This window comes from Chlorella variabilis, assembly GCF_000147415.1.
Source record: "Chlorella variabilis unplaced genomic scaffold CHLNCscaffold_8, whole genome shotgun sequence".
Lineage (NCBI taxonomy): Eukaryota > Viridiplantae > Chlorophyta > Trebouxiophyceae > Chlorellales > Chlorellaceae > Chlorella > Chlorella variabilis.
The window spans coordinates 1,347,925-1,368,704 of NW_005435080.1; the positions used below are offsets into that span (position 1 = coordinate 1,347,925).

At 65.4% G+C, this 20,780-nt stretch overlaps 4 protein-coding genes across 4 annotated transcripts; 3 read left to right on the top strand and 1 right to left on the bottom strand.

Moving 5' to 3' along the window:
- Positions 1 to 3,743: 3,743 nt before the first annotated feature.
- CHLNCDRAFT_145050 (hypothetical protein) lies at positions 3,744 to 7,032 on the top strand (the record flags this gene model as incomplete). The annotated part of the gene is made up of 11 exons (XM_005848283.1): positions 3,744 to 4,206; positions 4,335 to 4,486; positions 4,611 to 4,781; positions 4,994 to 5,251; positions 5,373 to 5,795; positions 5,929 to 5,988; positions 6,128 to 6,220; positions 6,328 to 6,410; positions 6,556 to 6,695; positions 6,801 to 6,894; positions 6,993 to 7,032. 11 exons carry the CDS (start codon positions 3,744 to 3,746, stop codon positions 7,030 to 7,032), a joined length of 1,977 nt encoding a protein of 658 aa, XP_005848345.1.
- A 660-nt stretch (positions 7,033 to 7,692) lies between these two features.
- CHLNCDRAFT_145051 (hypothetical protein) lies at positions 7,693 to 8,560 on the top strand (the record flags this gene model as incomplete). Its single annotated transcript, XM_005848284.1, has 2 exons — positions 7,693 to 8,311; positions 8,463 to 8,560. The coding sequence occupies 2 exons, from the start codon at positions 7,693 to 7,695 to the stop codon at positions 8,558 to 8,560; spliced, it is 717 nt and encodes a 238-aa protein (XP_005848346.1).
- A 170-nt stretch (positions 8,561 to 8,730) lies between these two features.
- Positions 8,731 to 10,070, bottom strand: CHLNCDRAFT_22373 (hypothetical protein; the record flags this gene model as incomplete). Its single annotated transcript, XM_005848469.1, has 6 exons — positions 8,731 to 8,864; positions 8,979 to 9,045; positions 9,182 to 9,273; positions 9,445 to 9,533; positions 9,707 to 9,815; positions 10,010 to 10,070. The coding sequence occupies 6 exons, from the start codon at positions 10,068 to 10,070 to the stop codon at positions 8,731 to 8,733; spliced, it is 552 nt and encodes a 183-aa protein (XP_005848531.1).
- Positions 10,071 to 10,653: 583 nt separating this feature from the next.
- Positions 10,654 to 19,067, top strand: CHLNCDRAFT_57656 (hypothetical protein; the record flags this gene model as incomplete). The annotated part of the gene is made up of 25 exons (XM_005848285.1): positions 10,654 to 11,138; positions 11,228 to 11,342; positions 11,427 to 11,465; positions 11,641 to 11,732; positions 11,837 to 11,881; positions 12,058 to 12,534; positions 12,635 to 12,781; positions 12,950 to 13,043; positions 13,239 to 13,310; positions 13,422 to 13,490; positions 14,026 to 14,121; positions 14,231 to 14,299; positions 14,416 to 14,502; positions 14,708 to 14,785; positions 15,032 to 15,245; positions 15,373 to 15,436; positions 15,751 to 15,863; positions 15,905 to 16,059; positions 16,203 to 16,329; positions 16,439 to 16,682; positions 16,848 to 16,977; positions 17,106 to 17,380; positions 17,505 to 17,590; positions 18,102 to 18,660; positions 18,779 to 19,067. The coding sequence occupies 25 exons, from the start codon at positions 10,654 to 10,656 to the stop codon at positions 19,065 to 19,067; spliced, it is 4,221 nt and encodes a 1,406-aa protein (XP_005848347.1).
- Positions 19,068 to 20,780: the final 1,713 nt, after the last annotated feature.

Here is a 20,780-nt window from a genome sequence, read left to right on the forward strand (position 1 = left end):
TGGCACAGCTGCAGCAGTTACTGCAGAGCATCGACTTCCAGACGTACAGCGACTACTGTTGTTCTGGCCCGCCGGTGAGCGAGTGGTCCAGTGTGGGCTGTACGTCCAATAGCCCAAATGATAGTTGGCAGCAGCTCCTACCTGCCAGCTCGCCGAGGTCGTTCTGCATGCTGCTCGAATCCTAGCGGCATCTGCATGCTGTGCCGTAACCTGCAGGCATGTTCCATGACTTTTGCTACCACCACAACCCCATCACGTATGGCAAAAGTAAGGAAGACTGCGACGTCACGCTCTAGTGAGTTGGTGCCTGGGGCTGGTGGGTTCCTGCCTGGGGCTGGTGTCCACCAGCCCTATGCATGATGCAGGGCAGAGCTACATTGCGCTGCCCCTGCCCTGCCCTGCCCTGCCTTGCCCTGCCCTGCCAAGACATGTGTACCTGCCACCCGTGTTGGCGCAGCCAGATTGCGATGTCAGTGTGTGCCTCTGATGTGGGCCGCTGGATTCGCCAGGCGGTGCCCGGTGCCAACGTGCTGGGCCGCGACCAGAGCGCCTGCCAGCTGGTTGCGTTGCTTTACTACCTAGCCATCGCCTTCCACCCTGACGCCAAGCAGGCGTGGGAGGCGTCCAATACGCGGGTGCAGGGTGCTGGCTCTGTGCTCCTGTGCAACAGTGCTGTTTCGAGTACGGGGATCGCACTCGCATCAATGCCTGCCATTCTGTTCGACTCGAACGCCTCGGAGGCGTGGAATGCACGACTGCCGTATAACCGCCCCCGGTGGCTTGCGGCCGCTTCCCGCTGGCTGGCTGCTGAACTTGCAGGTGGAGTGTGCGCGGCTGCTATCTGAGTTGGAGGGTGCTGCCGTCATGACTGGCAAGGACTGCCGGGCTGTGATACCTCACTGCGACCTGTGCTACACCCCATATGGAGCCAACGACCCTCTCTGCCTGGCCTGCATCCCGCCCTATGTGGCTGACAGCAGGGGTGCGCAGTGGGGGCCACTGTGGATTGCCGGGCTGTCGCTGTGGCTACCCACGCTTCTGCCCATGGACTTGCACGCTGGCTCCCATGCTGTGCCCTGTCTTGCCCCTCTGTCCCCCGCCTGCTTGACTGTCCGGCTCTGCAAGCGACTGTGAGCTCGTGACTGACGCCATTGCAGAGGAGGTGCCAGAGGGCAGCGCCAGCTGCGGCGGGTCTGGGTACTCTTACTATCAGGTACTCCTGTCTCGACACTGCTGCTGTCCGGCAGCATTCATTCCTGAGTGGACGCACCCCAGCAAACCAGCAGCGCACATGCTCTGCAAGCAGTATTAGGTCGTCCTCACTGAGCCGATTTGCCCCTCACTACCCTGCCTGCATCTGCCCATCTGCCTCAGGCCATGGATCTGGGCTGCGACTTCAAGTGCCCGCCTGAGATGCGCTCCACCGAAGAGATTGATTGGAACCTGGGCTGCAGCTGCTGGAACAGCCGTTGCACCAGGCACGTTTTGCAGGGCACAGGCATTCAACGGCAGGGAAGTGATGGGAGGCAGTGGGCAGCCGCATTTTCAGGGCTGGCTGGCAAGGCTGGCTTGCTGCACTGCTGCCCACCAATCCCCGCCCTAACCAACCCTGCATCAACGGCGCGCAGGGTTGTGTGCCAGCTGGACTCGCCACAGGACGACGAGCAGAACCCGGATGTGCAGTGGGAGTGTCCCGTCGTGGCAGGGGTGAGTGCAGCACAGCGAGGTGCTGGTGCCTGCTCACCTCCCTGACCTCTGCTCACCTGGCTCTGGCCTGGTTACGTGGACAGTACAGCGCGCCTGATAACCGTCGTTCACGCTGTCATCCCTGCCCTGCTGCCGCCTGCCTGCTCCCCTGCAGCGTGCCAGCTGTGGCGGCTTTCCGGATGTTGAGGCTTTCCTGGCCGACCCGAGCCCACCCCTCACTGACCCTCTTGGCGCCGACATCACAGCAGGGCAGTCTTATAAAGACACAGATGGCTATGCGTGCGTACTAGCCAGCTTGAAGGCGATAGTGGATAGCTGGTCACCGCGGTGCAGCAGCGACGGGTGCACGACAGCTGTGCAGGACCTGGCGACAGACGCTGTGCCAGCCTACACCAACTATGCGGCTGGCGGCCTGCAGGGGGAGCTGCGCGTCACGAATGACTCCTGCTATGTGAGGCGAAGCAGGGCAGGGCAGGGAAGGGCAGGGGAGGCGGGAGGTGGGGCACGCATGGGAGGACATATGCATGCATGTGTACTTGCCAGTTTAAACTGCCTGCACCCTCTTTGACTAAGGGAGTGTGGGTGGCATGGGGGACCCGCGGGATCTGTAGCACAACATAAGCCAAGCGTCTGCCTGGCCTGGGGGAACCGTTGCTGGTACCGCAGGTGTGCAGCGTTCCGTCCAAGGATGACGTGTACAGGACGCCAGATGGCAGCGGGCTGCTACTGCCCTATGGCACGCAGGTGTGCTGTGGGATGCCCTGAGCAGTAAACTGCAGCTGCCAAGCGCATCCCCTTGCGCGCATTCCGTTGCCTGAATGCTGCTGCCTAATGCCCGGGCTTCGAGCTTGGTCATGGCAGCAGCATGAGCCAGCGTCAACACTGCCTCACGTCTTCCTCCACTTGACAGGTCGACTATGTTGGCCACAAGTTGACCACTGCATGCGAGGACTTCGCACTCGTGCGGCTGTCGCTGCCGTCTGGCATGCCAGTGGGGACGCCGACAACAGGAACAGCAGTGGCACCACCCGCATCATATGCTCTGGTGTACATGCTAGACAGCTGCCTGTCCACCGACCCAGAGCTGAACAAGTGAGTAGGGAATGATGGTGATGGCACATTGATCTAGCAGGGCCGTGCCTTTGCATGGCCCCTTGTGCAGCAGGTGGGACCACGTGATGGCGCGTGCAGCAGTACAGCAGTACCGCTGCTCTTGGACACAATGAGCCATTGATGGAATGGCCCCCCCCCGACATGGTGCGCGCAGATGCCTGGACAGCGCGGCAGTTGCCAGCCAGGGGCCCTTCTCTTGCAAGACAAACACCGATTGCTGCAGCGGGCGCTGCAACTGCCCGCCCAGCGTGGCCGGCGCGAGCGGCACCGATGCATTCCAGCTGCAAGTGCTGGGGGCCCAGCTTCCAAGCGGGGCCCCCTTGTGGCAAAGCGTCAGGCCCTCCGACTATGGCGCCACGTTGTACAGGAAGGTCTGCTGCGCCGCAGATTGAGCCCGCATACTTCTCTCTTTCTGCCACTCTATTCCCACTGTCCCAACGCAATAGTGTCCTATGCACCAATGCCATTGCAGTGCTGTCCTGTCCTGCACTGCGTACAGTGTTCTGGCACTGTCCTATGCACGTGCTTAGTGCCGCGCTCGCACCATGGTCAGCTGTGCCAGCTGTGCCAGGCACACCTTTCCCTTCGCTCCATGCTGTCGCCTGTGCCTTTTGATTCTTCTGTACAGTGCCTGCTAACGGCCTGTGAAACGTCTCGCAGCAGGGAAGGCTCGGCGCCAGTTGGCGGGCGCCAGTTGGCGGTAGCGGCAGTCAGTTGTTGGTGGTGCCGCATCGATATGAGCAGTTCTCTTTGCTGTTCGGCGTGCTGGTATTGAAAAAGGAACTCGTATAGCGCCTCCCGACACCGCCTTCTTGACACCCGACATTGGCGCAGTGGAGCGCAAGTTATTAACTGTTTACATAACTCGCTGGCGGACCAGCCGATAGCAGGCCGGCGGCAGCGCCGCGCGCAAGGTGGCAGCCATGAAGGGCGGCTTGCAACCGCCAGCCCCCAGCAGGCTGCCGGCGACCTCCGGGCGGCAGCGCCCGATTTACGGCTGGCTGGCAGGCTTTGTGGCTGGTGCGCTGGCCATGTGGCTTGTCAGCAGCCAGACAGCTGCGTTGCACACATTTGGGGGACAGCATAGCAGCTTTCTGATCGGCCCGCGCGGTGCTAGCGGCAGCGGCAACCTCAGCAGCGGCGGCAGCACGGCCCGCTCCAGCTGGCGCTGGATCAGTGCCACCGAAAACGACCCCGAACAGGTCAACGGGGTGAGCCGCAACTTTCAGACAGCGGCAGCCCAGTCCATGCTGCCCGCGCTGCAGCAGCGCCTGGCGCAGGCAGCCCTGGAGCAGCGGTGGCGGCTGGACCTGCCGCCGCGCGGGGCGCCGGCGGGCGCACCCCCTGCCGATGACCCCCTGCGCATCCCCCGCATCCTGCACCACGGTATGGCTGCCATCCCAGGACTGCTGCTGGTGCGGGGTGGCCCCGCTGACGCTGGAACACCTGCGCATGCTCCTTGGTCAGAGCAGCTCAGTCTGACACGGCAGGCGCCGTCTCCAATGCCGCTGCAGTCTACCTGCCAGACCTGGGAGCCTACCTGCGCCTGGCAGAGAACCTGACCAGCCACACGCGGCAGCGCTGGGGCCAGTCCTGCGTGCAGCAGCACCCGGGCTGGGACTATGTGTTCTGGGACCTGCAGGCCGCCACGCAGCTGGTGGAGACGGTGGGTGGGCAGGCCTGCCCGGCGCAGCCTCGCTCCCCATGCAGCAAGCTCGCCGCTCGGCTTGCCCAGCTGCTCCCACCACCGCCGCCGCCGCCGTCACCGCCGCCGCCCGCGCCTGCTGCAGCACTACCCCGGCTTTGCGGAGATGTGGTGCGGCATCAACAGCACCATCAACCAGGCCAACGCCATCCGCTACTTCATCCTGCACGCTGTGGGCGGGCTGTACCTGGATCTGGACGTCGAGTGCTGGCGCGGCAGCGAGGCGTGGCTGTCCGGCGCAGACGTGGTGCTGCAGGTGGGCCCGCGGGCGCGCATCTGCCGGCAGCGGTGGTTGGTGCCCCCGGCAAGCCCATGTGCCACGCACATTTGTTGTGCTCTGGTTGTGGCTGCCGACCGGCAAGTGCCGGCAGCGCGTCTCTGCTGCAGCAGCGCAGAACAGCCAACTGCACCAACCGCCACCGCTGCTGCTTCGAGCTGCACCCACCCACCGGGGCCGTGCCGCCGCAGGGTACCGGCAAGGGCGTCACCAACGGCGTGCTGGCGGGCGTGCCTGGGCACCCCCTCTGGGAGGCAGCCATCCAGAGGGTCTACACCAACTGGAGGAGGAGCCCCAAGATGACCAGCGGGATGCAGCACACCCTCACAGGCCCCACAATGATGAAGGAGACGCTGCTGTCCCTGGGTCCCAAGCCCAACACGACCCAGACAAACCCGTGGGTTGGGCGGCACGCACTGGCCAGCGGCACCGTCGTCGTGCAGCCATTGGTGAGCGGCGCGCCGCGCCTGTGGGAGCTGCATCTCTGCCATGCCGAGTTGCAGCCGGTGAGACATCACACCTGCCCATCTGAGTCTCTTTCTCCACACCCTGCGCTCTGCCTGGCTGCAGGGTGGCTGGTTCATGCCCTGCCTGCACTCCGACATCGCCTGCCACCTGCAGGCCGTGAAGAACCGAGCGCTGGGCACCGCGCCCCTGGCTGACCTGGCAGGCTACCATCGGTACAGCGCCAGCTGGACGTCGCTGGGCAACTCTGCCGGCATCTTCAACATGCAGGGCTTGCAGGCAGCGATGTGTGCTGCCCCGCGGGCCCGGCCAGGCTGGCAGCAGCCAGCAGCGCAGCAGGCGGGGACGGATGCAGGCGCGAGCCAACTGCCAGCAGGGAAGCTGTCAGCCGCCACGCCGAGCAGCAGCAGCAGCAGCAGCAGCAGCAGCAGCATGGCCAAGGTGCTGCTGCCCATCAAGGCCCGGGCAGACATCGGCGCGGTCCTGGAGCGGGAGGGCCTGCAGACGGGGGCGGAGCTGGGTGTGCAGGTGAGGCGGTGTGCTGGGGCACCTGCCGCCAGCTGCGTCGCTGTGGCAGGCCTCGCTCGCTGATAACAAGCCTGGCTGGCTGCAATCCCCACTCTGCCTCCCTCGTCTGCCACGTGCCCCTTGCACCCTGCAGGCTGGCTTCTTTGCTGACCAGACGCTCAAGGTGTGGAAGAGCTGCACCAAGTACTATTTGGTGGACCTGTGGGGCCACCAGGCAAGTCCCACCGCGAGGAACAGATTCAGTTGGTTTCAGGCGCCACAGGAATGCAACTAGGAAAGAGCAGCTGCCGCCGTCTGTCGACAAAGGCATCTGTCGCCCATGGCGCTTGCAGGAGAACTACAACGATGTGGCCAACGTGGATGCCGCGGAGCAGGAGAAGAAGTACCAGGCCACACGCCAGCGCCTGGCGCCCTACAGCGACAGGGTGCAGCTCCTGAGGGCGTGGGGCTGTTCAGCAGCGGGACACCCCTCGCTGGCGCACCCTTCTGATCCCTGTCTGTTGCCTCATCCTCTGCCCTCGCTGCCCTGCAGACCGTGTTCATCCGCAACTACACCACCCACGCGGCCACCCAGATCCCCGACAACTCCCTTGACTATGTGTATGTGGACGCCAGGTGGGGTGGGTGGGGTGGGTGGCGTGGGGCTGACGATCCTCGGCGGCAGGACTTCCCTTGATCACAAGGCTTGAGTAAACGGTGGCCTCGATGCCTTGGCAAGCTCACCCTGCCCCTTGCCTGCCTGCCTGCCCGCCTGCCTCAGGCACGATTACTGCGGCGTGCACGAGGACTTGGCGGCCTACTGGCCCAAGCTGCGGTCGGGAGGCATCCTGGCGGGCCACGACTACCTGGATGCGCCAGAGGTGGCGGCCAAGCCCAGCCCACGCAAGCAAGACTGGTCACGTGAGCCTGCGGCCGCTGCTGGCGCCGACATGCCTGGCATGCTGTGATGGCCACTCGGCTGTGTTCTCTCATCTGCCATGCCTGCCCGCCCCCCTACTTTTGCAGTGTGCATGGATGGCAGCCGGCACCAGGGCGCGGTGAAGGGCGCTGTCAATGAGTTTGCCCAGCAGCACGGCCTCACGCTGCTGGTGACCTACAAGTGAGCGGCTGCTGCTGCTGGGGCAGGGCCTGGATGCGCGGCTGTGTGTGTTACAACCCTCTTCGCTCATGCCCGCCTGCCTCCCGCCCCGCCTGCAGCGAGCCCAACTTTCCCTCGTGGATGGCCAGGAAGCCGTGATGGTGGTTCAGTGAAATGATACATAAACAGCTGACTGTACAATTGAGACTAAACTGCTTAACATTGAGAATTGCCTTTCTTCGCTACCTGATTTTTTGGTCCAGCGACAGCCTGTGTGCCTCGCCACTTGTCTTGCCAACACTGGGGACTTGGCTCTTCCTCTGGCAGTCATGGTGGTCAGTATATTCAACATGCATTCCAAACCCAAGCAGGGTATTACGCGTATCTGGTGTGCGTGGACCCCCAAGGAGGCTGAGTGTCAGGTGCGGGCGGCCGTCGCGCTGGCGCCTGGGTGGCGATGGCCGCCTCTCCACAGCAGAGCCATGGGCGCTTGGGAAGACGCTCTCAGTATACCAACTCATCGACATGGCGTCTTCGCTGTGCACAGCTGTGGGGGTATGTGCGGCCTCCAACCCTCCTCTTCCGCGCCGGCCTGTGGTTGGCAGGGCTGCGCGCTCAGGCATTGGCACAGGAGCGCGCAGCTGCGCTGCCCGCGCTGCGATAGAATCCAAAGGCCCGTTCCAGGTGGGTTTCCGCCGCCAGCCCACCGCGCCGCCGGTTGCCGCCGCCAACCCACCGCGCCGCCACGTTTCCTGCACACACACCCAACCCAGTGCTGGGCCTGCTTTGAACCGGAATGCTCTGTTCCTGCAACCCTCCATGCCCTCTCAACCCAACTTCCATCGCACACCACAGGGAACCTTTGGGGTGTGGAGCGTTGAGCCAGAGGATGTGGTGGAGGTGTGGAGCTACCGAGCCTCACTCAGCGTGGTGGCCGCAGCCTTCTGCGCCGGCACGCTGGCGGCGCTGGCTCCAGAGGATGCCAGCTGGGCGGCAGCGCTGCAAGGCGGCGGCACCTGGCTAGCAGTGGCAGGCGGCAGCGGCATGGCCGTGGCTACGGCGCTGATCCACATCTACGTCGCACCCATGAAGCGGCTGCTGCAGGCGCTGCTGGCGGCGGGCGCTGCGGGGGCGGCGTACCTGGCGGCAGCGCACCCCGACGTGCCGCTGCCGGCCTACGTGGCAGCCCACCCCGACGCCGTGTGGCTGGTGGGCCCCGCCTTTGCCTCGCTGACCGGCATCTGCTTCAAGGAGGGGGTTTGCTATGGCAAGCCGGAGAGCCTTGCCCTGGCTCTCCTGATCCCATGCTGGCTGCTGGGGCACCTCAGCGGGCTGGTGCCGCAGGCGGGGGAGCAGGGGCTGGCGGCGGCCACCGCGCTGCTGCTTGCGCTGTTTGCGGCGCGCAAGTACACGCAGCCGCTGAAGGACGACATCGGAGGTGGGTGGCTGACTGTGCGTGTGGTGGGAGGGGACGCGGTGATGCACAGCTGTGTGTGGTCAGGACACAGGGAGCTGCAGGTGGTGGCTGGCTCCTGCCCTGACGCCCTCCCCTGCTGCCCCTGTCCCTCCTCCCATGTTGCTGCAACAAGACAAGTCTGTGTTTGAGTTCTACAAGCTGAGCGAGGAGGAGCAGCAGCGGCGCATCCAGGAGATGCGCCAGCAGGGCGTGATTGGCGATGAGCGGTGAACGGGGCCCCTCCCTCCCCGTGGTTGCCATATGATCCAGCTGGCCACCCCCCAGGCAGGGCCAGCCGCTTTGATTGCACCCACCACCTGTCTGCACCGCCTCTGTGGGTTGTCTGTAGCTACTGCCCTCTGTTTTGCTTTTCACAATTTGATTGCGATGAAAATTAGAATTCACAGCTCGCCGCACTGGGAAATGACGCAGGGCAGCTTTGGCCGGTTGTTGGGCCCCGTCTGCACCGCCTCCAGCTTGCGCACCGGCAGCATGCTGTCGCCCAGCACCCGCCCAAACACCACGTGCTTGTTGTCTGCAAACAGGCGGGTGGGCGCAGCGCGGTGGTGCCCATCAGGTGCTGGATAGGCAGGCACCGCATGGGGCAGGTGCAAGCGGGAGGGCGGACAGGCGGCACGTCACTACTCACCCAGCCAGTCGGCGGCGCCCACAGTGATGAAGAACTGGCAGCCGTTGGTGTTGGGCCCGCTGTTGGCCTGCGCACAGGAGGGCAGCGGCAGGCAAAGCTATTCCTTGGTGGGCTCTGCTGCAAACCTGCCCACCATACTTCTCCCGGCTGCAGTTTGAGCCAGACTCCACTGGCGCCACAGCCCGGCTCAGCGTAGCACCCACCATGCTGAGCAGGCCGGGCCCTGTGTGCTTGGCGATGAAGTTTTCGTCGTTGAACCGCGAACCGTAGATGGATATGCAGCCGGTGCCATCTCCTGTCGAGGAGAAGGGTGGGCAGGGCGGCACAGCGCGGTTCGCAACAGAGGGGGGTGGGATCCGCCAAGGGACAGGTCGGAGCATGGGCAGTGTGGTCGCGTGCTGCAGTGAATTTCAACACACACACAGCTGGCACTGCGCCGACTGCGCCGCACGCCCAGCAGGGTCACCTTTAAGGAAGTCGCCGCCCTGCAGCATGAAGCCCTTGATGATTCTGTGGAAGGGGCAGTCCTTGTATCCGGTGGGCTGCAGGTTCCGCCTGCAGGGGCGCAGGGCACACCGGGCACGTGCTCGAGTCAAGCGCGCAACGGCACCCCCAAGTTTGAGGCCGGGCTCCTCGACGGGTGGCAGCTTGCACCAAAAGGCATCAGCCTGTGCTGCCGCTTGCTGCACCAGCCAGGCTGCCCACGCCGCTGCGCCTCATGTGCTCACTTGAACTCTCCCGTGCACAGCTGCCTAAAGTTCTCTGCCGTCTTGGGCACGATGTCGGCAAACAGCTCCATCTTTACCCGTCCCGCCGGCACGCCGCCAATTGACACATCTGTGGCAGCGCCAGGGAGGCAGCGCGAGGGCAGTGCGCGTCGGCGGCGGTGGCGGGGCGGCGGTGGCGGCAAGCACCCCAGGCGAGGCACAGCTCACTGCGAGTTGCATTTGAAACATTGCATGCCATGCCAGGGCTCGCTGCAGGTCGCAGGGGCGCCAGACAGCAACACACGAGTCGAGCAGCGCACTCACCAAAGAACACAACTGGGTTTTGGGGGTTTTGGGGTCGCTGATGCCACTGCTCCTCTGCCATGGTGCCCAGCGTTCAGTCTCCTGAGCCGAAGGAGCTCGGATGAGAGGCGGCAGAGATGGCGAGCTGCTCAGGCGTGTCGTTAGCAGGTGATCGGCGAGCAGAACTGGGACAGGGAGCAATCGGTGCCGATCACGGCGCAATAGAGCTCTTTGTTGGCAACCAGAGGTTGAGCTGGCACTGCCACATGCTTGGGCCAGTTGAGCGCCTGGGACCCCATCCCGACGCTTTGAATTGAATTGTTTTGATCGAAAGGCGCCGGCTTGAGCACAGGCGTCACCCTTGTATGATTTCGGCGCTTCCAGCCAGGGCTCTCCAAGGCGCCCAGCCGGCCTTGCCTCACCGATCAGGCGACGGGTGTTGTATCCGATGGCGCAGCCGAGACCGTCCGAGTGCGGCTTGTTCCACTTCCGGCGACGGCGCCGCCGCCGCCGCCAGTGAGAGCCGTGACCAGCAGCCACAGCAACTTGACCATCCTGCTAGCATGGTGCAACAGCCTCAGCACAGCAGCCTTGGTGCTGCCAACCCTAGCCCCAGCAGAGCAGCTAGTTCTCACGCCAGCCCCAGCAGCGCCAGCCGCCGTGGCATGCTGCACCTGGCCACGGCCGGCAGCTTGGCTGCCTGGGCCGCCCGCAGCGCGCAGGCCGCCGATGCGCAGGCGGCGGCCGCGGCAGCGGCGGCGGCGGGCGGCGGCGGCGGCAGCGAGCTGCTGGAGCGGCAGCTGGGGGAGCGCCTGTCGGAGTTCAGCCTGACCAATGGCCTGCGCTTTCTGGTGTACGAGCGCCGCGCAAGCCCCCACGTGTCGTTTCACCTCTACGCCGGAGGTCGCCGCTTCGGAGAGGTGGACCGCAAGACCGGGTGGTCCTGGCGGTCGGGGCACCAGCCGGCTGTACTCGGGGCAGCCAATGGTTGCACGGTGTACAGGTTGATGAGGGGTTGCCCATTTGCAGTTTTACTTACCCTGCCCTGGCCTGCCTCCCGCCTTGCTGGCCGCCACCGACCAGGCTTGGCGCACCTGCTGGAGCACATGGCATTCAAGGGCACGCCACGCGTGGGGACAACAGACTACAGGTGCGTCGCCGCTGCCGGTGGCATGCGCATCCATGCCTGTGCCACCAGCATGCTCATGCGGGATGCCTGCCACCGCTGCTGGCGCGCAGGCACGAGGCGCCGCTGCTGGACTCTCTGGACGAAGTGTTCTACTCACTCATGGAGGCGGGCAGCCCGCGGGAGCGAGCCCGCCTGCAGCAGCAGTTTGAGGCGCTGCAGAAGGAGGTGGGCAACAAGTGGAGGTAGCCCTCTGGCTGTGCTAAACCCAGACACGAGGCGAACGACTTTCGTGTGTTGCTTTCGTTGCAGGCCTCTGCACTCAGCATCCCCAACGCCTATGGATCGCTGGTGCGCTGTGCCAGTGCCTGGCTTGAATCGCACCCCTGGATAGGTGCTGTGGAGGGTCCTCTCTGCCCAGTGTGTGCCCACGCTCTTTTTCTTCTGCTCTAACCCACCGCCTCGGGCTGCCGGCCCTCCTTGGAATCAATGCATGCACCACTGCTGGCCCCTTGTGCCCGAGCAGGTGTCACGGGAGGGAGGCGTGGGGCTGAACGCCGCAACCAGCCATGATGCCACCAAGTATTTTGTGTCCCTTCCAGCCAACAAAGCCGAGCTGTGAGCGCAGCCTGCCACCGCTCCAGCATGTGCTTGGCGTGTGTGTCATGCACCATGCATCGCATTCGCTGTCGCTGTGCGCTGAGCGTGCTGGCGCTGTGCAGGTGGTTTGCGCTGGAGAGCGAGCGCTTCCAGCAGCCCGTGTTCAGGTGGGCGGCGGCAGGCAGGGGAGCTGGGCAGGCACGGCAGGGGCCATGGGGTATCCTGTTGCTACGGCGCCGGCGCCGGCGCACAGGCCACCCTGCTGCGTGCCATCCTGCCCTGCATCTCACCCAGGCTCTGCTGCCTGGCGCCCCGGGCGTATGCCCCCTGGCCCGGCCTGCAGGGAGCTGTACAGCGAGAAGGAGGTGGTGCTGGAGGAGCGGCGGCTGCGGGTGGACAACTCGCCGCTGGGCCCCTTCTCCGAGCAGTTTGCGCTGCGCAGCTTCTCAAACAACTACCGCCGCCCCGTCATCGGCTTCGCCGACGACATCCAGCGCCTGGGGCGGCGAGAGGTGCAGGACTTCTTCCAGCGCCACTACGGGCCGCAGAGCCTCACCATCGCTGTGGCCGGCGACGTGCGGCCCGGCGCCATACGCCAGCTGGCAGAGCGCTACTTTGGCGCCTGGCGCCAGCCGCCCGGCAGCCAGCCACCCAGCACCTGCTCCGGCGGCGGGGTCGGGGATGAGGCGCTGGCGGTGCCGCAGGTACCACGGGACCAGTGGCAGTACCAGGCGAGGTCCAAGGCGGGGCCTGCCGTGCTGCACGCCTACTTCCGGCCCTGCGTCCGCAGCCCCGACTCGGTGCCTCTAGACCTCGCCAGGTGCGCGGCAGCAGCGGCACGCCCGGCATCGCTGCCGTTGCGCGCTGCGCTTGACACCTCCTTGACTCTGTGTTGCTGCCCTGCCCGACGCCGTGTGCAGCGATCTGCTGAGCGGCACGCGGTCCAGCCGCCTCTACCGCTCGCTGGTGCTGCCGGGCATGGCGCTGGCCGCCAGCGCATATGCCAGCCTGCCCGCTGAGAAGCACCCCACGCACTTTGTGGTCTATGGCATCCCCACCAAGCAGAGGTCAGGAACGGGCAGCGGGTCCCTGCCCCTTCTCTGGTCGGCTGTCCTCCGCCCATGGAGGGCCACCATGGCAGGGTGGCGGCATGTTGGGACTGGCCAACCAGACCGTGTCGGTACACCCACACCCGCTCCTCATCTTCCCCTGCCGTGTTGCTTGCTGCGCTGCAGCTCCCTAGAGCAGCTGGATGCTGAGCTCAGTGCCGAGGTGGCGGCGCTGGCGGGGGATGGGCCCACCCCGGATGAGCTGCGGCGGTACAAGAAGGTGGGGGAGGCGGCGCTGTGCTGTTGCCGTTGTGGCACGGGGGATGGGCAGAGCAGACAATGTGCCCGAGAGCACAGCCTGGCCTCTGACCAGGCGTGCACCGAGGCGTGCACGGATGGTGTGCCTGGCAGGGGGGGCCAGGCTGGCTGGCCACGCTTGTCCTGCCCTGAACCCCCTACGCTTGGCTGCTTGCAGTCTGCCAGGTTGGAGTTGCTGGGTGCGCTGAGCAGCAACAGCACAATCGCATCAGCGCTGTCCAGCTACCAGGTGCGCACCCCGTGCGCCAGCCGCATGCCGCAAGGGCAATCAGTTGATGACTGCCGCCTCCCGTTACCCAGTGCCTCCTTTTCTCCCACCCCACCCTCCCCTCTGGAGCAGGTGCTGACAGGTGACTGGCGCAACGTGCTGGGCGACCTGCGGCGCATCGAGGCGCTGGAGGCGGGCGAGGTGCGGGATGCGGCGGCGCGCCACCTCCGCCCGGACAACTGCTTCAGCGGCTTTGTGCTGCCTGCGTGAGAAGATCTGTGAGGGAGGCAAGCTGCTGTTTATGAAAGCTGAAGAGCAGACATCATGATCGGGCCGGCTCTGCGCCTCGCTGGCGCCGCCGCCATGTGGACAACCAGTGCAGGGATTGTTGGCGCCCAATCGGCGTCATCGGCGTTACTGGCGCATCCTGCTGCTCGAACCCAGCTTGCTTTCACGGCACAAGCAGCGCAAGTCCTGTTCGCGGCAAGGGAGGTGGTCAGAAGGGCATGCGGGCGCCTGCTCGGGGCGGGCGAGGCGGCGGGTTTGGCGGCAGAGGCGGGGGTGAGCGATAAGGCTGCCAGTTGCAGCGTACCCCGCCCAGCACATGCATGCCCCCAGCAGGTCTTCTGCCTGCTTGCACGCCGCGCTTGGACAGCGCCCGCCCATGGATAGTGCTTCCATCAGCCCCCGACAGCACAGGGCGGCATGCGTCACAGCATCCCTTGCTACGGTGCAGGTGGCCGCGGTGGGTTCAGTGGCGGGCGTGGAGGCGGTAGGGGCGGCTTTGGAGGACGGGGAGGGTACAACAGACAACCGGAGGGACCCCCAGAGGGTGCGTTCTGCAGCACGTCGCTGCCTACGGGCGGGGCAGCCGCTAGCGGCACGCTGTCGCCGTTGCTGGCTGCTGTGCCTAATGCAATTCGCGTCTCTTAAGTGCAGAGGTGGTGGAGGCTGGCGAGTACATGCACCCCTGCGAGGGGGAGATGGTGTGCAAGCTGACCAACACCATGGTGCGCTTTGGCTGCGCCACTTGCCCCGTGTGTGCCGCTGCCTTCCTGCCTTTGTCCCTCCTCCTCACCCCTCACCCCTACTCTACTGCGTATGTGCTGGTGTGCGTGTGGAGCAGATCCCCTACTTCAACGCCCCCATCTTCCTGGAGAACAAGACCCAGATCGGCAAGGTGGACGAAATCCTGGGGCAGATCAACACAGTGGTGCGTGCCACCTCCCCCTCTCTCCCCTCCTCTCGCACACACACGCCGATGCACACTCCGATGCGCTGGCTGCTGGCCTAGCTCGACGCATCGGGCGGGGCCAAGGGCCGGCGGCGCCGCGGCCGCTGCGCACACCCGCATGCCCGCGCACACGCGCGTGCCCACTGCCGTTGCCCACTGCCTGCCCCCCCCCACCGCCCTGCAGTTCTTCACGGTCAAGGTGTCGGATGGCGTGGTGGCCACCTCCTACAGCAAGGGAGACAAGTTCTTCATCGACCCGCAGGTGTGTGGTGTGTGTGGTGGTGGGAGGGTGGATGTGGGGGTGGGTGGGGCCAGGGCCAGAAGTGCGTGGCGCCAAGGGCATGCGGGCTCGGCAGTGTCAGGAAGCGGGGAGGAGGTGGGGAGGAGTGGCGCGCTCAGCACCAGTGTGTCGTCAGCCGGAGTTGGCAACCGTTGCGGAGCATGGTGCTGGTTTGCTCCGTCTGGGGGGCTGATTCCATGTTCGTGTCGCTGCTGTTTCCTGCCACAGAAGCTGCTCCCGGTTGAGCGTTTCTTGCCGAGACCCAAAGGCGCCCCTGGTGCCGGCGGCCGCGGCGGCGGCCGCGGCGGCGGCCGCGGCGGCAGGGGCGGCGGCCGCGGGTTTGGCGGCGGCAGGGGCTTTGGGGGCGGCAGGGGCGGCGGCCGCGGCTTTGGCGGGCGCAGTCCAGGCGGCAGGGGCTTTGGTGGTGGCGGCAGGGGCTTTGGTGGGGGCAGGGGCAGGGGGCGGTATTGAGCTGTTAGCCCTTCCTTACCACCTCATGGCGACCTTTTCTATCTAGCCAACCGCTCTCCGGCTTTCCCTCCACACTGCTTGTATTTTCATGCTCTCAGCACCTGCTATTGCCCACACCGCCATGCCCGGCTCGACCCAGGCCAGCCAATGCCAGAGGGCAGAGTGAGCTTTCATGGCTACTGTCCCTCCTGGGCCCAATGGAATCGCTGCCCCTTTCTCTAATGACCTGCCGCTCGACCCTTTTGGGCCTCCCATTGCAAGCACCTTTCTGCCTCGAGTGACCTCGGCATGCACGGCACCGCCAGCGGGACGGCCAGCACCCATGATGAGCCCAGCCTGGAGCGGCGGCCATCGTTTAATCGCAGCGCACTTTCGGAGAGTCTCGTGTTTGCGAGGCTTCACAGGCAGGGCTGGGGCTGAACGGTTTCAGGTTGCCGTGATATGGCTCGGTGGTCGGGCGCCCTGTGGGCTTGCAGCTTGCTGGCGGTCGGTTACATGTTGCACGGATGCAGCAGGAGGTTCCTGTCTTCAACCCGGGCCTGCAACAAGGACGTCTGCGACGTGGTGCCAGAGCCCTCGCCACGGGACGGTGAGCGGCCACTCTGGCGTGCAGTTCTCCCTCTGCTGCAGGTTCTGGCTGTTCTGGATGTCGGAGCATGAGCGAGGCGGCTGCTGCCACTGGGCTGCTGCCACCGCCCGCCGCCACAGCTCACTGTTGCCGCCTCCTTGTCTCTTCACTAAATCAGTGCGAGCTTTCTTTCATCCTGCCCGGCCGCAGACCCCCGGTGGGTGGCCTGCCACGCTCAGCACGTAGATACCATTGAGAAGGCAGATGGAGAAGAGGAGGCGGTAAGAGATGCGGGTTCAGGCGCCCAGCGAGCGCCTGCCGCCTCTGCGCCTGCAGCCTTGCATGGTGCCTGTTTTGCAGCCCTGCCCGAAATTCAGCAACCGCTGGCTGTGCACGGTGCAGGGCTACAGGCTCATGTTCTTTGGGGACTCGATCACCGAGACCTGGGCTGGGACGGACCTCTGCTCGCCCTGCGAGCGGTGCCAAGGTATTAACGCTGCGCATTTGCTGTGCTGATTCATTGCCCCCACTCCCAGCACCAAGCTCCCAAGGCATCCACCAGCCCCTTGCTTCCTTGTTGTTCCCGTCTGCCGTAGGTGTGCCCGCCGTGTTTGCCAAGCACTACGCGAAGTACAATGCCGGCGTCATGGCGGTGGGCGGCGACCAGACGGCGCACCTCATGTGGCGCCTGCAGCACGGCGAGGTGCCGCAGAAGCACAAGCCCAAGGTGGCGGTGCTGCTCATTGGCACAAACGACTTGGGGGCGGCGGCCTGGGAGGCCACCGACGTGCACACCGCCGAGGAGGCCACGATGCGGGCAGTGCCGGGCGTGACGCTCAGGTGCTGCCCTTGGGGCGTGCCCCGGCTCGCTGGCTGGCTGCATAGCTGGCGCCTCGCACCTTGCTTGAGCCATCATGCCACATGCCTTGCGCTGCCCAGCCGCTGCGCCTGGCTGCACGGGGCGCCCACGCTCTGCCCGGTCCCGCCCGCCCCCTGGCTCCGCAGGGTGCTGAAAACGCTGCACACCATGAAGGATCTGCTGCCCGACACGCACGTCATCCTGCTGGCGCTGCTCCCCCGAGGCGGGAACGGCCCCGGCGCCCGCTTCTTCCACTGGCCCTCTGTGTTCACCCAGGTGGGGCGCCGCCGCTGCCAGCTGGCTCCCCTTGCCCCTGCACTGCTCCCTGTGGATCAGCCCTGATCCCTGGCCCTGCTGAATCCCCTCCCCCACACACCCGCTCCGTTGCTGCCCACTGCCTGCAGCCTTTCGACATGACCAACGCACATTTTCGTGACTACACGCGGCTGGACGGGAAGCTGCACTTCCTCGACTGCGGCGAGCGCTTTCTGACCCCCGACCACCGCGCCATCGATGCGCGGCTCATGCCAGACGCGCTGCACCCCAGCCCCGCCGGCTACGAGCTGCTGGCAGAGTGCCTGGACCCCCTCATCACCCAGCTCATGCAGCGCCCGGCGCTGAAGGCCTCGGCGGCGGAGGGCGGGCGCAGCGGCGGCCAGGGGGCGGACGCGAAGGAGGCGTGAGTGCATCAATGAAGAAAACCGAAGCGATTCGTGAAAAGAAAACCTCTACGTTATGGAGATCACTTGCTGCTTTGCAGAAAAGCTTGATCCTGCCAGATGTGGTAATAACCTGCGGCGCAGGGCCGCAGCGGGGAGGGGTTGGATAACCTTCTATTCTTCCACCCCTGATGGAGAGCACTCCCCTGCCCCCTATAGTACTACCCCATGTCAATGTTGATCTCCGAGTGCGTGCATATGCCCATAGGGGAGGCCAAGGACGCGCCTGCGGTGAGATCTGCGCCATGCCCTCGTGAGGGAATCTGTAATTGAGAGCTGCAATCGTGAAGGCAATCGATCTCTGACCACCGTTGTTGTCTGGAGCCAGTGGCCAGCCATCTCAACATATGTGTCCCTACAGCCCTGACATATAAGTCTTTTGCTGATCAGGGCTGTGGACGGCGTGAACACCCCCGTTCTACTTTGGGAGGCCCCCAGCGAAGCACATTTGTGAGACGGGGTGCCTCATCAGAGCCCCCCGTTTGGGAACCTGCTCCCCAGGTAACTTACAGGCTCTTTGGGACGGGTGGAAGGGAGGGAAGGCGAGCAGGGCCGGGGCAGGCGAGAGAGGGCATGGGGGTTGCAGCGGCGAGGTGCAGAGAGGGCCGGCGGCGTGGCGGGCGGGAGAGGCCCCGCATCGATGCGGTGTGCCCATACCTGTGCTGTTTTGCTCCGCTGCAGGCGCACTCTCTGACAAGTGTCGGTTAGCCATGCCCAGAGACTCGTCAGCGGGCCCCGGCATTGATGTGGTGGCAGGCATCGTGGTGGCCGGCCTGATGGTCGCCAGAATGACGTCTGGAATGATGGGCGGCGACGCGCTGGCCATCCACCTGCACAGCCTGGCCAGGGCCGCCCTGGCCCCCACGCTCTTCCTGCTCAGCCGGCACCGCTACCATCGGCACCGCGCAGCGCTGGCGCTGGCCACCCGCGCCGCGCTGGCGCTGTCCCTGTGCATCCCGTATGAAGCGGCCATGCCCGCCGCCACCTCCCGGGCCCCCTGCGTCACCAACCCCGCCACCTTCCTCATCTACACCTCCGCCCTCCCCTCCTTCTTTGTGAACTCTGGCTATCCCGTCCCGCTGGGCACGCACTTTGTGCTGGCATTTCTGCAGCACGTGGCCGCGCTGCCCAAGACGCTCAGCCGGTGCGTGGCGCCGGCACCGGCCAGCCCAGCACCCGGGTCCTTCCTGGCCCACTTCCCCGCCTCCCTCTTCTCCACCATGCAAGACCTGCTGGACTGGTGAGCCGCGGGAAGGAGGCACTCGCCCGCTGCGACGCATGCTTGGCGCCCACCCACAGTCGCTCTGCCGCTGCCACCACTGGTTCCCGGGGGGGCTCTCTCCTCTGTCCCACTGTAGGCCCTTCCATCTGGTCACGCCCCTGGAGCTGTGGAGGAGCCGGGGAGCCCTGTCCCCCACCGCCGCTTGCCTGGCCTGCTCGCTGTGGACCCAGGTGGTGGTGGGCGGCCTGCTGCCCGCCACGCTGCTGTGGGCCCAGCAGCGGCAAGCAGGGGGCGCGGGCAGGCGCGGCCGCACCACAAAGCTGCTCGACCGTGTGCTGGGCGAGCGGCCGCTGATGATGACGGCCTATGCCGCCCAGCTGCTGTGGCTCATTCTGCGCACCACGGTGGCCAACTTCGTGCCATGAGGTGAGCCTCGTGCTGGGCATGACATGCTTGTTTTCTACAGAAGGTGTAAAGAAACATGAGTTGAATACAAAACAGCACTGCTGTAGGCATCTCAACGACATCAAGCAGGGCAGTAGGCGATACTTTTACAACCGAAGATCAGCTGAGGGCCACCACCACAATCCAGACCCAGCACAGCAACAGCCACCACAACACGGGGCGAGGCAGGTGGGTGAGGTTGGGCGCCAGGGCGGCGACGTCGCCCTCCGCTGCCAAGCTGGCCCCGCCATCCGAGCGCCGCACCGCCTGGGTGGTCGCGCCCTCGGCTGCCGCCGCAGGAAACCAGCTGCGCCCCGCCAGCTGGCGCACGCTGCGCTCCAGCAGGCTCCCCGACTTGCTGGTGGCGGGCACGGCGCCGGCGCCGGCGGCACCGCCGCCCACACCGCCCACCGCACTCATCATTTCCAGCTTTACCATGCCCACCGTGGTGCACACCAGCCCCAGCAGCAAACCTAGGAAGCCAACAAAGGCGCAGCACTGCTGGTGCTGGCTGCTGTTGCGCAGCAGCACGTCTGCCGGCTGCGCGCAGCTTGGGGAGGCGGCAAAGGACATGAGGTGGTGGAAGAGGCGGATGCGATTCGCCGACGTGGGGTGTGCCAGCAGCGGCGAGCTGCACAGGCTGCGGTTGTTGCCAATCATGGCCACGCTGTACAGCTGGGCCAGCAGGTGGGGCACCAGTGGCAGGGGCATGACGAGTGGAGCCAGCAAAACCGCCAGCATCCGGCTGCCTGCACGCAGGGACAATATGGGGCAGCTCGCGTCGGGCACAAGAGCGCAGCGGCAGTGGGCGCCGCTGGTGGGCAGGCAGCGCATTGCAGGCACCCCTCTTAGCTTACCCCATGCGACTTTGGCGAGGTCTAGCAGCATGCCATGGAGGCCCACACCCGGCGCCGACTCTAGCACACGCTGGATGCCTGCAGTGCGGGCGGGCGGGCCAATCAGCCAAGCCAACACAGACTCTTAGCATGTGATCGGCAGCGGAGCAGCGAGCGGGTGCCTGGATTCATGACGGCGCTCTCACCGCGTGCCTGCCGCAAGAGGGGGAACGAGAAAAAACCTACGCGCCACGTGAACAGGATGGCCGTGCGGCGGCGCAGGTACATCGCCGGAGCCAGCCAGGTAAGGAGGGGCAGGGTGGCGCTAAACACAACGCTCAAACAACGCTGGAAGCGCTCGCTGGTGGACAGAGAGCTCCAGCCCAGCAACGCCACCATTTGCGTGGCGCAGTGGAGGCAGAGGCCCACCGAAATGAGCCGCCGCTCAAAGGCGAGCCGCCGCCGTGCCTCTGCTTGCGGCGCAGTGGCGGCGGTGTCTGCGGCTGCGGGGTCCACGGCTGCTGCAGCTGCTGCAGCGTCCTGGGCGCCGTCTGGCTGCACATTGTGGTCCCGACTGCCGTGGGGCAGGTGGCCGCACAGTGCCTCGCTCATGCCTGGTGGCTGCTGCAGCTGCCAGAAATGGCCACCACGCTACATGCACTGTTGTAACATGCTCGCCTCAGCACAATTGGCTGCCAGCAGAGGTGGCGCGCACGGACGACTCCTTCGGCGAGCACACAAGCTTTGCTCTACGCTAATGACAAGATGTGTGGTGCGACAAGAGCCTTGGTTGCTGGCAGGTCCATCGGCAATGGTTCTTTATTAAGTGCAGTTGTGTCGGCTGCGCAATCTGTACGT